This window comes from Molossus molossus, unplaced genomic scaffold (genome assembly GCF_014108415.1).
Source record: "Molossus molossus isolate mMolMol1 unplaced genomic scaffold, mMolMol1.p scaffold_m16_p_3, whole genome shotgun sequence".
Classification (NCBI taxonomy): Eukaryota; Metazoa; Chordata; class Mammalia; order Chiroptera; family Molossidae; genus Molossus; species Molossus molossus.
The window spans coordinates 124,345,751-124,361,731 of NW_023425366.1; the positions used below are offsets into that span (position 1 = coordinate 124,345,751).

The window sequence follows — 15,981 nt, forward strand, 5'->3', positions numbered from 1 at the left end:
ATTTTAATAGCTTGCCTCCCATATTATACCTACTCCGAAATCCATCTTTATTTTTTTTAAGAGCTTCCTCCTCTTTAAAAAAATATTTTTATTGATATTTTTAGAGATAGGGAAAGGGAGAAAGAAATAGAAAAATCAGTGTGAGAGAGAAACATCTATCGGCTGCCTGCTGCACGCCCCCCACTGGGGACCGAGCTGGCAACCCAGGCATGTGCCCTGACCGAGACTCAAACTGGGACCTCCTCAGTCCATGGGACAATGCCCAATCCACTGAGCCACACTGGCTGGGCCCAAATCTATCTTGCTAACAGGATTTGCTAAGTCTTCACAAAGAATCATCTTTTTTTTTTTCTTTCTTTCTTTTTTTTTAGAGAGAGAGAGAAAGGGAGAGGGAGAGAGAGATAGAAACATCGATGAGAGAGAACATTGATTGGCTGCCTCCTGCATGCCCCCCACTGGGGATTGGACCCACAACCTGGGTATGTGCTCTGAACCAGCGACCCCTTGGAGCATGTGTCAATGCTCAACCACTGAGCCACACAGGCCAGGCACAAAGAGTCATCTTAATTTTGTCTTGTCTTTCCTCAAAAATCTCCACTATAAAACACATATGCTAAGTGACACGTGTGTAAAGGTTACCACTGAGGCATTGTTTATAATTCTAAAGGACAAAAAACAACTCAAGTCCCCATCAATAGGAGAGTAAGGAAAGAAACTACAGTATAGCCACACAATGGGAAACTAGGCAGCTGTTGAAAACAACACAGACGTTCTCCAAGCACTGCCAAGGAATGAGCTCCTAGATACATTAGTAAAGAACTGAGCACTGCCCTGGGCTGGTTTGGCTCAGTGGTTGAAGCGTCGGCCTGTGGACCAGAGAGTCCTGGGTTCGGGCTAGGGGCATGTACCAAAAAAAAAAAAAAAATAGCTAAGTAAATAAATAAGAGCTGAGCACTATATGTAGTATGTTACCTCCTGAGTATAAACAAGCCAGAGAGAAGAATATATATGGATATTTGTTTTCTATGCACAAAGAAACTCTAGAGGATAGATAAGAATCTAATAATGATTTCCTATATAGGGCTAAGACTGAATAGAAAATTATTATTAAAATGTAAACCATGGCTTGCCCTGCCTGATTTTGCTCAGCAATTAGAGCATCAGCCTGTGGACCAAGGAGTCACGGGTTCGATTCTGGTCAAGGGCACGTAACTCAGTTGCGGTTTTTCCCCGGCAGTGCGGGAGGCAAACAGTCGATGTGTCCCTCTTATGTCAATGTTTCTCTCTCTCGCCCTCCCTCCCACTCTAACTGAAGATAAATGGGAAAATATCCTCTGATGAGGATTAAAAATAAATAAATAAGTAAATATATAAATAAACAAATACATAAAATGTAAACCATATGGCTCAGTGGTTGAGCGTTGACCCATGCACCAAGAGGTCGCTGGTTCGATTCCCAGTCAGGGCACATGCCAAATCCACAGTGGTGGAGCGTGCAGGAGGTAGCCAGTCAACATCAATGTTTCTATCTCTCTCTCCCTCTCTCTTTAAAATCAATAGAGAAAAATAAATAAATAAATAAATAAAATGTAAACCATGTAACTTTATTACTTAATAAAAAGTAAATTTTAAAAGTCAACAGTTCTTTATTACCTGCAGCATCCATTCACTCATATGTTTACTTATTCATTTAACAAATCTTTTTGGAGTCAAGCACACCAATGCCTGGAAGTCCCCACTTTTCCCCACTATAGTACTTTTATTCTCCACGAAAGCTGAACTTCACTGAGCCCTGAATAATCTTTCCACCTCCCATTTCTTTGATGACCCCTCCCCAGCTGCTGAACTGAACTTCATGCCCTAAATCTACAGCCCAAAACCTGTGGCTCTCAACAGCAGAGTGTTTAGTGATTTTGTGGGAGCAATTTTTTGGTCACAGTGATGAAGGACCTATTGGCATTTAATGAATGGGCCCAGAAATATCAGCTATCTTTTAAAAATATATACATTTTATTGATTTTTTTAGAGAGAGAGGAAGGAAGAGAGAGAGAAATATCCACATGAGAGGAAAAACATCCATCGGCCACCTCCTGCACGCCCTCTACTGGGGATCGAGCCCACAACCAGGGCATGTGCCTGGCCAGGAATTGAACCAGATGCTCAATCCACTGAGCCACACTGGCTGGGCAATATCAGTTATTTTACATGGTATCAGACAGTCCTGTTTAATTAAAAAATGTCCCTCGGGCCCTGGTCAGTTTGGTTCAGCGGTTAGAGTGTTGGCCCATGGACCAGAGAGTCCCAGGTTCAGTTTCCACTAAGGGCACGTAACTTGGTTGCAGTTTGTCCCCGGCCCCGGTTGGGGTTGTGTGGGTGGCAGCCACTTGATGTTTCTCTCTCTTCCTCCCTCTCTCCCTCTGGCTCTATCTGAAGATAAATGCAAAAAAATAAAAAGTCCCTTAGTAGCTTAAAAGGTGTGAGGGACATATGGGGAGAAACGGAATTGTGTGGCTTCAGAGCTAGGGCTGAAGGGGCAACTGCCATTGTTCCTGTGTTGGGTCCTCCTTCCACATAGCTCGCATGTGCAGGCGCAGGTGAGCACCAAATCTGAATCTGCATTTACATGGTAAATACTTCACCCTGGTGTCTCCCTGAGACCCCACTCTACTCCACCCAACTCACGCACTGTCCCAGGCTATTTCAGCAGCTTTTGCTCACAGGCAGCTGGCCTCAGCTCATGCTAGACTTCCCTAAAAACTCTAAAAGGTCTGCAGGATCCATGAAGGCGGCAGCAGGTCTTGACGTGCCCTGTGCCTCTTGCTGTGCAGCCCCAGGCCTGGCACTGGTGTCAGCTGGCACTGGTGTCAGCTGGGTTGCAGGTCTGATCCCCAGTCCTGGTCGGGGCATGTGCAGGAGGCAAGCAATCAATGTGTCTCTCTAACATCGATGTCTCTCTCTCCCTCTCTCTCCCCGCCCCTTCCCTCCCTTCCACTCTAAAAATCAATGGAAAAAATATCCTCGGGTGAGGATTAACAACAAAAAATGAGGACAGTTTAGGGTTAGGGCTTGAACATATCTTTTGGGGTACTCAATTCTGCCTTACTATCTACAGATAGTAAGAAGTAAAGTGAATTCTAAAGAATATAGGAATAGCAGATATAAGAGCAGCCAATACCCCTCAGGCTAAGATATAACACCCAAGGGATGCCTCTACCTGGGCCTCCCTGGGGCTGAGATCCAGAACTTTTTAAAAATCCTCACCTGAGGATATGTTGTTGTTTTTTTCATTGCTTTTTAGAGAGAGAGGAAAGGGTGAGAAAGAGATCAATGTGAGAGAGAAACATCGATCTGTTGCCTCCCATATGTACCCCAACCGGGGATTGAACCCACAACTTAGGTATGTGCCCTGACCAGAAATTGAACCCACAACCTTTTAGTGTTCAGGACAGTGCTCCAGTCAACTGGGCCACCCAGCCAAGGCAGAGATCCAGATCTTTTTGGAGAGAAGATAGAAGTCACAGGGATACCCCTCCAGTGTAACTTGCTGGAAATCTTCCCTCTAGTGTGTCAGGGAAAGCTGTTCATGGGAAGGTGTTTCAGCAGAGGCACTCCACCACAAATGTGTCCAAGGGGCATACCGGGGAAAGGTGCTAGCCATTGGGTGCTGTTGGCCACTATGCCCAGCAGGAGTCTGGCACTGTACAAACTGCCTACACTGCAGAAGCTGGAGCTGAGGAACCCACATGCACTGCAATAGGAGTCACTGGAACCAGAAAGCAAAACCCTTTCTTCCTGCGATGTCTCCCCAGCTGACAAAACTTAATGATTCCAGCTGGCACACACAAAAAATATTTAAAGGGCCCAGACCCATTTTCACAGAGCAGGCAAAAAGAATGAATTCAGAGCTGAGAGATAATAAATTGATAAACAGCACAGTGACATACCACTTTCAGATAGGCAGCTCCCTTCACCCTTCTTGACTCTCTCTCCAATCCTTCAAACCTTGTTCCCATTTCCAACCTCCTCACCATAAGCTCTATCACTTTACCATTCAGTTCCTCCAAACTTGACCCCTGCCCATTATGCCCCTCCCCCGCTAAGAGGCTAAGATAGAAATGGTGGTGGGTGGCTCTCTAGACCGGGGAAGAGACAAAGTTAGACCATGGGTAGTACTAGCTTTCTCAGATAAATAAAAATTCTAACAATTTGAAGTAGCTGACCAGAGTGAAAGAGCCCCCAAAGACGGGTCTTAAAAGCTCCTCAGCAGGGGAATTAAATTGGGCAGGAATGTGATGACACCTGACTGGACTGAGTACTTCAGGATGGAGAGGACTGAGGCTGAGGGAATCAGCAGAGCCAATGGCACTTTTGTATACAGGGATATCAACTCCAAACTCTTGGGGACAGGCACTTGTCTATCCTCAAGAATATCCTCAAGACATAGCATACAGGAGGCAACCATTGTTGAATGGTTGATGCAAACCAGAGCAGCAACCCAAATTCATCTCAGCACCTTCAAGCCACATCCTAACCCAACCTACCCTGGCTCATCTGGAGCTCAGGCTAGAGGCTTCTGCAGTGAAAGGTACTGAGTAGAGCAGCTGGCTTGGGACAGGAAGGCATAGGACACTGAGAAGAGGCAGGGTTTTTTTGTTTTTGTTAATCCTCACCCAAGGATATTTTTTCCATTGATTTCATTTTAGAGAGTGGAAGGCAGGGGTGGGGGTAGGGGGAAACATTGATGAGTGAGAGACTCATAGATTGGTTTCCTTCCGCACACACCCCAACTGGGGCAGGAATCAAACCTGCACCTCATGCACATGCCCCTGACCAGGAATTGAACCCATAACTCTTTAGTGTGTGGGGCCCACACTAACCACTGAGCTATACTGGCCAGGGCAGAAGCAGTAGTTTGTTTTTTAAATGTTTTTATTGATTTTTTAGGGAGAGAGAAAGAAAAACATCAATGTGAGAGATACATTGATCCTACACACCCCACACTGGGGATCAAGACCACAATCCAGGCAGGTGCCCTGACCGGGAACTGAACCGGGACCTATCAGTCCATGGGATGGCACTCAGTACACTGACTCACACTGGCCGGGCAGAAGAAGCAGTTTTTATCATCCTGTTTTTACCTGTAGCCTGAGCCTTAATTTATTTATTAGGCACATTCAGATGTATCTTCTCACTTCTTGATCTTCCCAGTCTATTTTGAAATAGGCATGTCAGGGTTTATTGTTCTTATTTTACTGAAGCCAGGGAACAGTTAAGCAGGTGGGAGAGCCAGAGTCTAAAGGGGCCCAGAGTTTCTGAAGAATGATACACTGATGTGTCTTAACAACCAATCTCCAGCTACATCACCTGCCCTGCTGAAGGCTGTGTGGGGCCTCCAGCCACACCATAGAGTGTGTACACAGCTGGTGGGCAAGGAAGTTGTTGTTGAAATAGTCACAAAGAAGGCAGAAGTAATATGTTGAAGCTATGAAGGCTTGAAGTTGCTGGCCTAGGCTGGGGGCCAAGACACCACAGTCTACTTTAGAATTCAATTTGATAAACTCTAGCGCCTCAGTTAGGGTTGTAGGGCTGGGCTCTCCCTACCAGATTTCTCAGTTCCAGGCCCTTTCTTTCTTTTTTTTGTAAATTATTTTTTCTAAATATGTTGTGTGTTTTTTTATCCTCACCCGAGGACATTTTTCCATTTTTTGTTCAGGTAGAGTTGGGAGGGAGAGAGAGGAACAGAGAGAGAGAGAAACATCGACGTGAAAGGAACACGAGTGGCTGCCACCTGCACGACCGACCAGGGCCAGGGACAATCTGCAACCGAGGTACGTGCCCTTAGCGGGAATCAAACCCGGGTCTCTCTGGACTGCAGGCCGACGCTCTAACTGATGAGCCAAACCGGCCAGGGCTAAATATGTTTTTTAATTGATTTTTTTTTTTTTTAGAGAGACAGGGAGAGAGAGATAGAAACATCAATGTGAGAGAGAAACATTGATTGGCTGCCTCCTGCACGACCCCTACTGGGGATCGAGTTTGCAACCAGGGCATGTGTCCTGACTGGAACTCTAAGTCCATGGGACCACGTTCAATCCACTGAGCCACACCCACACCGGCTGGGCAAGACCCTTTCTTTAAGACTAGTTCCTCTGCCCTTGACGTTGAGTTCTTCAGGAGACCTAGAAAATTAAAATTCAGATCTGGCAGCTTTCCTTGGCTTGGGGCCTGGGAAGCACCTGTGTGTTTAAGCAATTAAGTGAGAGCCTACAGAGGGCCTCATAACTCACCAAGGTTCAGAAGGATCTCCAAATATCACCATACCCTCCAAGGAATACCCTCAGGTATTATGCAGACAGTCCTGACCCAGAGGGAGTGAACACCTCTAGCTGAAAGAGCTGCTGCCTACTTCCACCAGAAGCCTTATCATGAAATTCCAGAGGGCCAGCAGGCTATTACAGAAAGTTGCTGTTGTCCTGGGAGAGCTATCTGGATAAGTCCTTGATTATAGAGTTGGGGAGTCTTCACTTTCCACACCAGCTCTTGCTGATTCTGCTCTTTCTATATCACCTTTTGTCATTAGTTTTATCATTTAATCAAGCCCATAAGAGAATCATGCTGTGCTGGGTAGGCACCTTCATCTCAGGCCAAGAAGTCTAGGCTTCAGGTTCTCTTGTATCAAGAAAATATGTGCTGGTTCAGGCAGGATAGCTCAGTTGGTTACAGCCTCCTCCCCATACATCAACATTGTGGTTAGATCACCAGTCAGGGCACATACAAGAAGCAACCAATGAATGCATAACTAAGTGGAACAACAATAACAAAATTAAGTAGTGTGTCAGTCTTTTCCCTTTTGCGGCCATCATAGAAGCGCCAGCGGTCAAAATGAAGTTTAATCTCTTTGTGACTTCCAACCAGAGCAAGAACCATAAAAGGCGTTTCAATGCACCTTCCCACATTCGCAGGAAGATGATGTCTTCTCCTCTTTCCAAAGTGCTGAAATAAAAGTACAATGTTCGGTCCATGCCCATCCGAAAGGATGATGAAGTTCAGGTTGTTCGAGGACATTACAAAGGGCAGCAAATTGGCAAAGTAGTCCAGGTTTATAGGAGGAAATATGTCATCTACATTGTGCAACGGGAGAAAGCTAATGGTACAACTGTTCATGTGGGCATTCACCCCAGCAAGGTGGTTATCACTAGACTAAAACTGGACAAAGACTGCAAAAAGATCCTTGAAAGTAAAGCCAAATCTCGCCAAGTAGGAAAGGAAAAGGGCAAATACAAGGAAGAAACAATGGAGAAGATGCAGGAATAAAGTAATCTTACATACAACTTTCATTAAAACTTAAAAGGAGAAAAACAAAACAAAAAACAAAATTGATGGGGTCTTTCTCTCCCCCTCTCTGTGACGTCAATTAAAAAAGGAAGAAAGAAAATACGTACTGGTTTGGACCAGGGAATTCTAGGGAAGAATTAGTGAATTAGTGGAGGCACCGGCTTTGGTTAGGCGGTGCCAGGACTTAACCCACTTCCTACCTATCAACAGCATGACTCCAGATAAAGGTTCCACTGTGCAGCCTCTCCGAGCAGCGGAATTACATGCCTGATCCCTTACTACTAAGGACTATTTACACACCTCATCAGCCAGGCCCCTCTTGAGTGAGGGCTCGTGGGAGGCTGGAACAGAGAGGAAAGAGGCTGGACCCCACCGAGCACGTCAAATTAGTTATTAGTCTCCTGCAATGATGCCCCTATACTGAGCCCTCTGCACGGGCCGGCAGAAACCCCACTTAACCTAAGAGGTGCCAACACTTGGGTAAAGTGAAACTCAACGCTCCCAATCTCCTCTCCACTTTGGCTCAGCTCAGTCTCTCCAGGACCTCTCGGAGCAACGGAGCCGGAAGGGGACCCATCCTAGCCTCTGGCCTTCGCTATCCACTCCCAAACTCTCTCTTTCCCGCGATGTGGGAACCCGGTTGAGGTATCCAGGATGGTACCGAAACCGGCCTCGATGGGGCCTCTCTAGGAAACTGGGAATTTTACATATCGTTAGCATTCAGTTCACGTTGATTGGACTAAAGGCGAAAGAACCGGAAGATGCCCTTAGAAAATGTGGCGGCACGCTACCTTCACTACAGTTGTCTCAATATATTAAGAAACTTGGCATAGGCTTCCGCCACTGTCTGGCCATCAGAAGGTGACACCACCCAGTTCACTTCGGTTCCTCGAGAACAGAGATATCTGCGCTCAACCACAATGGCTGCGCTGCCCAATTTGGCTGCATGCCCCTGGGGATGATGGCTGCCAGGTGGCTTCACTTAGTTTCTCACCACCCGGAAGACGCGGGCCGGCGATTGGGCACTGCCCTGAGACTTCGAGAAGAAGGCCCTCTGCGATTGGGCGGTACTGGGTAAGGCTGGTTTTAAAGGAGCCGCAGGTGGGAGCCGTCGAAGACCCGGGATCGGCGGGAGGCGGCGGTGAGCAGCGAGCGGGGCAGGGCACCGAGCGGCTGGAGAAAGGGAGGGGGAAGGGAGGGAAGAAACATTTGAACCATCTGGTCCCGGGCTAGGGAGAGCGCTGGGCGGGGATCCGGGGAGGGTGGAGGGAGGGGGTCTGTGGGCGGGACCTCCCGGGATTGGAGTGGAGGGGTATCTGCTGGACAGTGGATCCCCAGGGATCCTAACTGAGTTTGTGATGCTCAAGCTCGGGCCGCCCTTGTATGGAGCTTTGCAGAATCGAAGCTCACAGGGAGAGGAGGATCCTCCCGCGGCGTCTGATTGGAGGAAACGCGCTGTAGGATTCTTTCCGCTTGGATCCAGTCTAGGGGATCTGGTGGGAGGGGGGAGCCGTCTGTGTGTGGGTGTATTGCTTCGTAGTCCTCCGCCACTCGCTGGGAGTGGATGGGGATTGCAGCGGGATTGGGCGGAAATCGAGCCTCCCAGGACCGGGATCCCAGCTGATCCCAGGGGGAGGTTCTCAGGGTAGAATCTACATTGACAAAGGCCCCCGGAGGCTTGGGCTGTGGGAGAACCGAGGCCGCTGCAATCCAGGTTCTCGCGGTAAATGCCAAGCAGGGCGCGAGTGATCCTTTGATTGTGGCGGCGGCGGCGGCGGTGGCGGCAGTGGGAAGACACCCGCTCGGTTCGGCCGACCGAGGGCGCCCTTTCGCGCTCCGGGTCTTTGGCCCATGGGCTACCAAGAGCTGTGGGCTACCATGAAGGGTGGAGCCCCAGGGAAAGGGCTGACCCTCACTCCCCACTCCCCCGCTCCCCACCTCCCACCCCAGGCTGCAGCCTGGGATCCCCCAGGGACTCCCCCGGAGCCGCCGCTTCCCCCATGGACTTGCCGGGGGACTCCAGGTGAGAGCGTACCCTGCCAGCCTGTCTTGAGCTCGGGAAACGGGGAGCCTGGCTACCGTACAGGGGAAACCACAAAGCCAAATGACAGGCTCAGGCGATCCTCTGCTGCTTCTCTTCCTCTGCAGCCCGCCTAGCCAGCCACGTCTGTGCCGCCAGCCCCTGACTCGAGCATTATGGGGAGCCAGAAACCCAAAACGGCCGAGGTTGCAGCTCCCTGTGGCCCCTTCACCCTTGGAAAAGGCCTCTCGGCGGGTCCTGGCCGTGGTACTGGAAGATGTCATGGCTGCCCATATGGTGAGCCCCCCTGAAGGGAGGGGCTCCCTTCTCCCCCAGGTCTCTCCTCAGTACCAGTCAGGCCAGATCACCAGTGAGGATAATTGAGGTCCAAACACCTTATTCTCACACATATTGCTCAGGCAACCTCCCTAATGCTAGAGGTCTGCTTGGCTCTCTAACTCCAACCTCAAATTGGGCAGGGTTTCCAGTGCCCATTTCCCACCACCAACACTGTTGGGCTGGAACCACAAGCCTTTTGCTTTCTTCCCAGCCCAACCTCTAGGCAATCTTTAGGAAGCAGACTGAGATCATTGGCTCCACTGCACAGAGAAAAACTGAGGCCCCAAACAGGGCAGCAACTCACCCAAGGTCACTCTTTTTTGTCATTTCTTCAAACAGCTTGGGAGAGATTACCCAGGTCCCACACCAGCAGCTCAGAACACTGTCATATGTGGTCCCCAATTCAGTTCAACTCACCTTTTTTGAAGATCTTGAGTGAATTCTAGCCATAACCTCTGTCACCTTTGTTGCATAGGACACTGTTAGGCACAGGGAGGCTCTGTCCTGTCCAACCTCATTCCATCACCTTGCTCTTGACACCCTCTTTCCTAGGTTCCCCTGGTTCCCCAAGAGGAGACCTCCACCCCACCACACCGCAGCAACCGTTGGGATTCTATCCACAACCAGCCGCCTGCCTCACCACCCCAACAGGCCATGTGGTCATCGCAGGCCAGGTGAGCAAGGCAGGATAGGGGGTAAGCTGGTGACACAGCTGAGCCACTCTTTTTGTTTGTTTTTAAAATATTTTTTCTTTATTGATTTTAGAGAGAGGAAGGAAGAGGGAGAGACAGAAACATCGATGAGAGAGAACATTGATTGACAGCCTCCTGCATGCCCCCCATTGGGGGTTTGGCCCACAACATGGGCTTGTGCCCTGACTGGGAATCAAACCGGCGACCTCTTGGTGCATGGGTTGATGCTCAACCACTGAGCCATACCGGCCAGGCATAGCCTAGCCACTCTGATCTTCATGTTCTCTCTCTAGGCCTCCCTGCCCACTGCACTTATGCCGAGAGCCCTTGAGCCGCATCCACCGGCCTTCTTCCACCCTGAGGCGACGATCAAGGACATCCCCTGGCCCACAGGAAGGTCCTTCACAAGAGGTGGACCGGGCACCCCAGCCCACTCTGGTGGTGATGCTAGAAGACATTGTCAGTCCCAGACCCCCACCTGAGGTATGGGAACTTCCAGTAAGGATGTCAGGGGTACAGCTGGGGGCAGGCACTCCAGTGATGTAGAAGACAAGTAGGAGAGTTGAGTCTGGGGTAGACTGCTTAGAGCGAAGAGAACAGGATTTTAGGTGGAAGACACTGCTTGAGCAAAGAACTATAATGAAAAAGTCTTTGGTGTGAACCCAGGCAGGCATCTGGAGACTGAGAGAGTTGAGATGTGGGATGCTAACAAGGCCAAAGGGAGCTGCCCTGCCTCCCCACAAACATCCTCTGTTTATATTCAGGACTTGGCTGACGAGACTCCCAACTTGATCATCCCAGCGAGAAGGTGAGAGGGCTGGGGAAGGAATTATGATGTCCAGTCAAGCCCTGGCCAGTTTGGCTCAGCGGTTAGAGCGTCAGCCTGTGGTCCCGAGAGACCTGGGTTCGGTTCCTGCTAAGGGCACGTACCTCAGTTGCAGTTTGTCCTTGGCCCTGGTTGGGTTGTGCGGGTGGCAGCTACTCGATGTGTCCCTTTCACGTCGATGTTTCTCTCTCTCTCTCTCTCTCCCTCTCTATCTGAACAAAATATCATAAAGTGTCCTTGGGTGAGGATAAAAAAAAAAAGATGTCCAGTCAAGCCCTGGCTAGTTTTGCTCAGTGGTTAGAGTGTCAGCCTGCAGACCGAAGAGTCTCGGGTTCGATTCCTTGCAAACTTGGGTTGCAGGTTCAATACCCTGGGGTCATGAGGGAGGCAACCAATCGATCTCTCTCTCTCACATCCATGTTTCTCTCTCTCTTCCTCCCTCCCGCCCACTCTATCTAAAAATTAATGGAAAAATATCCTTGGGTGAGAATTAAAAAAAAGAAAATGTCAAGGCAACAACCATTTTCCAGGCAGCCAGAGCTAGGGGCATTAGAATTTTCTTGTTCAGCAGTTCCATGTAGCACCTTTAGTAGCCTTAAGGGACAGGGGAGGTGCTGGCTCAGGTGGGATCTGGATCTGGAAGCTTCCCCAGCTTTTACCTTGCCCCTTTACCCCAGAGCTGAGTCCATGATGATGATTCACCAGACAATGCCTCCACCCAGGGACCCGGAACCCCCATTCCAGCCATCTGCCCTGCCTGCAGACCCTCTGGGGAACCCATCACCAGGTAAGGACTGAGATAGAAGGATGAGATTTGGGGCTCTGGAAAATTCTAGCTGAACTCAGATACAGAGGTGGGAGTGCGGCTTAACCCCCTTCCAGGGCAGAGCTTGGTATATAAAGATAGGATTTCAGCTTCAGAGGCCTACTGTCTAATTCTTAAATTTAGGGCTTAGTTGTTTTTTTTTGTTTTTTTTAAAGGAATATGCTTCCTTTGTGAGCAATTTAGTGTTTGGGGAGGGGCTAAAGTTACTGAAATGGGGCTTAGACCCTGCAGCTGAGGAATGCTCACCTGTGATCTTCTCCTTTCCTCAGCCTCAGATTCTACTCTGGAACCCCCATCAACCCCACCACCTTCCAGCCTTTTACGCCCTCGCCTCAGTCCCTGGGGCTTGGCCCCCCTCTTCCGTTCCGTCCGCTCCAAGCTGGAGAGCTTTGCTGACATCTTCCTCACACCCATCAAAGTCCCACAGCCCCCGCCCCCATCACCCCCAATGAAGTTGGAATTGAAGATTGCCATCTCAGAGGCTGAGCAGTCCACAGCTGCTGAGGGTACTGCATTTGTCAGTCCCCGCCCCCCTATCCGCCAGTGGCGAGCCCAAGACCACAGTCCCCCAGCACCTCTCCCTAAACCATCTCTGGGCCGAAGCCACTCCTGCCCTGACCTGGGGCCTCCTGGGGCAGATACCTGCAGCTGGCCCCCTGCTCCATGCCACCCAAGCCGGCCACGGCCTCGACGGCACACTGTGGGTGGTGGAGAGATGGCTGGAGCCCCACCACCCCCTCGACCCTGTCTCCGGAAAGAGGTCTTCCCTCTTGGAGGAGTGGGAGGCTCTCCTCCCCTCGTTACATCTTGTTCGTCCACCACATCCACTTCCTCCTTTTCTGAACCTGCAGAACCCAGGTAGTACTCTCAATAAACCCTTAAATCCCTGGCCACAGTCTGGGCCTAGCCTCCTTCCCTAGTGTCCAGTGGGCAGGAGATGGGAATACTGCTATGAATGATGTTTGTTCCTGAGCCTTGACCTTCTCTGTAGGTTGGGCTCAACTAAGAGGAAGGAGCCACGGGCCTCAGAGGACCAAGTGCTTTCAGACCCTGAGACCAAGGTAGGTGTACAGATGAGGGGGAGGAGATAAGTGGGAGCCTTTGCCCATGCCACACTCTTACCCTCTGCCCCATTTTTGCAGACCATGGGAAAGGTTTCTCGATTTAGAATACGCAGGACACTGGCCCGTCCTCAACTAAACCTTACACCAATGGGGCTACCTCGACCGATCAGGTGAATGCTTATTGTGTATGGAACTGCCTTGGCCAAACAGATATAGGCTCCCATTCTCTGAAGTGTGGCTTTGTCTCCTCTTAGGGAGCACAGTCCAATTTGGTGGTTTGTGTGTAGAACTATTTGTCTGCCTCAGGCAGTACTCCTGGCATCTGGTATGTCCCAGAAACAAATACAGACCAGGCCTTGCTTATCCCTTCTCCTGGACCCACTGGCCCCAGGTTTTTTAGTGGCCTCTGCCCTTTTCTCCCAGGTTGAACAAGAAGGAGTTCAGCTTAGAAGAAATTTACACCAACAAGAATTATCAGTCGCCTACAACCAGGAGGTGAGAAACTTTGAAGGCTTGGGGGGTAATAGAGGGAAGGCTAGAATCGGGGGCCATGCTGGTAACCAGCACACCTCCCTGCCTGGTCCAGGACATTTGAGACCATCTTTGAGGAACCCCGGGAGCGCAATGGGACTCTGATTTTGACCAGCTCGAGGAAACTGCGGCGGGCTGTGGAATTTCGGGACAGCAGCCTTCCTCGATCCCGGAGGCCATCTCGTGGAGTCCGGGCTGCAACTGGCAGGACCCTTACTCCCAACCTGGCCCCCTGCCCAGATGTGGGACCCCTGCTTCAGCAGCGGCTGGAGGAGCTGGATGCCTTGTTCCTGGAAGAGGAGGAAGTGGATTAAGGAGCAGCCCCATCAGACCTAGGGGCTCCATTTGTTTATCTGTACATCCATCCTGGAGGGAAGGAAAGCCTCTGAGGCCCTTTTATTTTTTTTCTCTGTATTTCTAGTAAAGTTTTCGGTATGTTTCTGATTCTTTTGTATGTTCCTCGCTGAGTTTGAGATTGCTTGACACTATTGGCTGATGTTTCTACTTTGATCCTGAAACACTGGGAAATAGAGAAGGTGTTAGGGAAAGCAGTGAGTGTTAGATACAGGGAGGGAATTGAGGAATGGTCATTGGAGATACTTTGTTTACTTGAGAATTTTCTGGTGTGGAGGAATACTTCTGAATCTGCTCCAGAAGATACTGTGATCCAAAACCCTGGTCAGGGTTCTCCAAATTCACTTACAGCAAAATAGAGACTGAAAGTCCCAGAGTGGACAAAGGCCTTGATCAAGATGGCCCTGAATTCTTCCTAACATGCAGGCCAGCACCTGCTCCTAGATTTGAAAGTTAAGAGTAATCAACTAAAACTGAGCACCTACAATAAATAAACTGTCAGGAGTATGTGATTTGCACATAACCCAGTGAGAGGGAAAGCTAAGTTGAGTGTATCAGTGTGATGTCTACATAAAGAGTAACCCAGCCAACCACAGTCCAGAAGTGGCACCCTACAGCTTTCACTCTACTCTTAGAAGTAAAATAGAACAGTGCTAACGGTGCAGACTCTAGAGCTAGGTTTGAGTACAAATCCTGACTAGGAAACTAAATATTTGTGCGTCAATATTTACCCTTCTGTAAAATGGGGCTAATAACAGTACCTTCTTAAAAGAACCCAATTAGTCAGTATGACAGAAAGTGCCCGGCACACAAGAAGAGCAAGGTGTTTTCTTCTTGTTAGCATGCAGAGACCACAGGCCAGCACTTTTCCACTGAACCAAGAGAAGACGCGACTCGGCAGTCGCCAGGCGCGCCGCATGTTCGGCCACCCCACTCCGCTGAGTTAATCCTGCTGAGCTGCCCGTCGGAGGGCGGTATTGCCACGCGCGTGCGCGAGAAGCCAGGAGACCTGTGGGTTAAGCCAAGCGACGGAAAGGGAGAGACGACGTAACAGGCTGTCGACAGCACCTCCCGTAGCCGCGCGCCTCCCAGCGGCCAACCGTCCACCAAGGCTCGCGCACCACATCCCGACTCCTCGCCGTGACGCCGTCAGAAGGCGGACCAATGAACGAAGAACGGGAAAAGGCGGGGTCACCTGCGGAACCGCCCAAGTCCATACTTCTAACCAGTCGAGTCACGAGACTTGGTGAAGGACGGAGCGAATCTGACGTATATCCAATCCAGAATTTGAGGGCGGTTACAAATTACCCACTCCCCGAGTTTGACTCCGCCCCGCGTCCTGACGTACACTTTTCCACCTATCAACGACTAAAACTGGAGGGGTGAGGGGAAGGGAGTGAAGAGTGGGAGGAGGCAGAGAGAGGAAGGAGGCGTAGGCTGAGGAGGAAGAGGGAGGAGGGGCAGGGAAGTCCTGGCGGAGAGGCCCAAGACTCCAAAGGAGACAACAAGACTGTGCGCTGGAGCTCCCCCGCTGACCAACGGCTGTTTCGGATCCCTTAAGGAGCGAGTCACACAGAGACGAGGAAAGGAGGAAGAGACTTTTATGTCGGCAGACAGAGAAGCTCTACCCGTCACCGTTGCCTCACATCCGGGGCTTTGGAGGGCTGGCCCCCGCGGCCCCGCCCCCCCCTCGCGCCTTTCATGGCGACTGGAGGCGGAGGTTGGAAGAGCTGGGACTGGAGGAGGCCCCTTTAAATCTCCTTAAAGGGGTGGCCACTGAACTCGGCAGACTACAACGCCTGCCTTAAAGGGGAAGCCGCCGAACAGAAGCTGACAAATTGAGAACTGTGCTGTTGGGAGAATTGGAGCGTGTGAGGATTCTTACCTCCTCTCCCCCCGCCTTCCAGAAAGTCCTTTAAATTCAGCTTAAAGGGGAAGTGGCCGCTTGTGGAGAACTGGAAACAAACTCCCGAGCCTTTAAAGCGGCGGCCTGC

The 15,981-nt window shown here is 50.2% G+C and overlaps 1 protein-coding gene and 1 pseudogene across 1 annotated transcript; both read left to right on the plus strand.

The window, feature by feature from the left end:
* Positions 1 to 6,842: 6,842 nt before the first annotated feature.
* LOC118642535 lies at positions 6,843 to 7,314 on the plus strand (annotated as a pseudogene).
* A 1,146-nt stretch (positions 7,315 to 8,460) lies between these two features.
* Positions 8,461 to 14,021, plus strand: PRR14 (proline rich 14). The gene is made up of 12 exons (XM_036280845.1): positions 8,461 to 8,476; positions 9,286 to 9,358; positions 9,484 to 9,652; positions 10,247 to 10,368; positions 10,680 to 10,869; positions 11,151 to 11,194; positions 11,890 to 11,999; positions 12,308 to 12,896; positions 13,030 to 13,099; positions 13,181 to 13,272; positions 13,526 to 13,597; positions 13,689 to 14,021. Exons 2-12 carry the CDS (start codon positions 9,336 to 9,338, stop codon positions 13,945 to 13,947), a joined length of 1,740 nt encoding a protein of 579 aa, XP_036136738.1. The 5' UTR covers positions 8,461 to 8,476; positions 9,286 to 9,335; the 3' UTR covers positions 13,948 to 14,021.
* Positions 14,022 to 15,981: the final 1,960 nt, after the last annotated feature.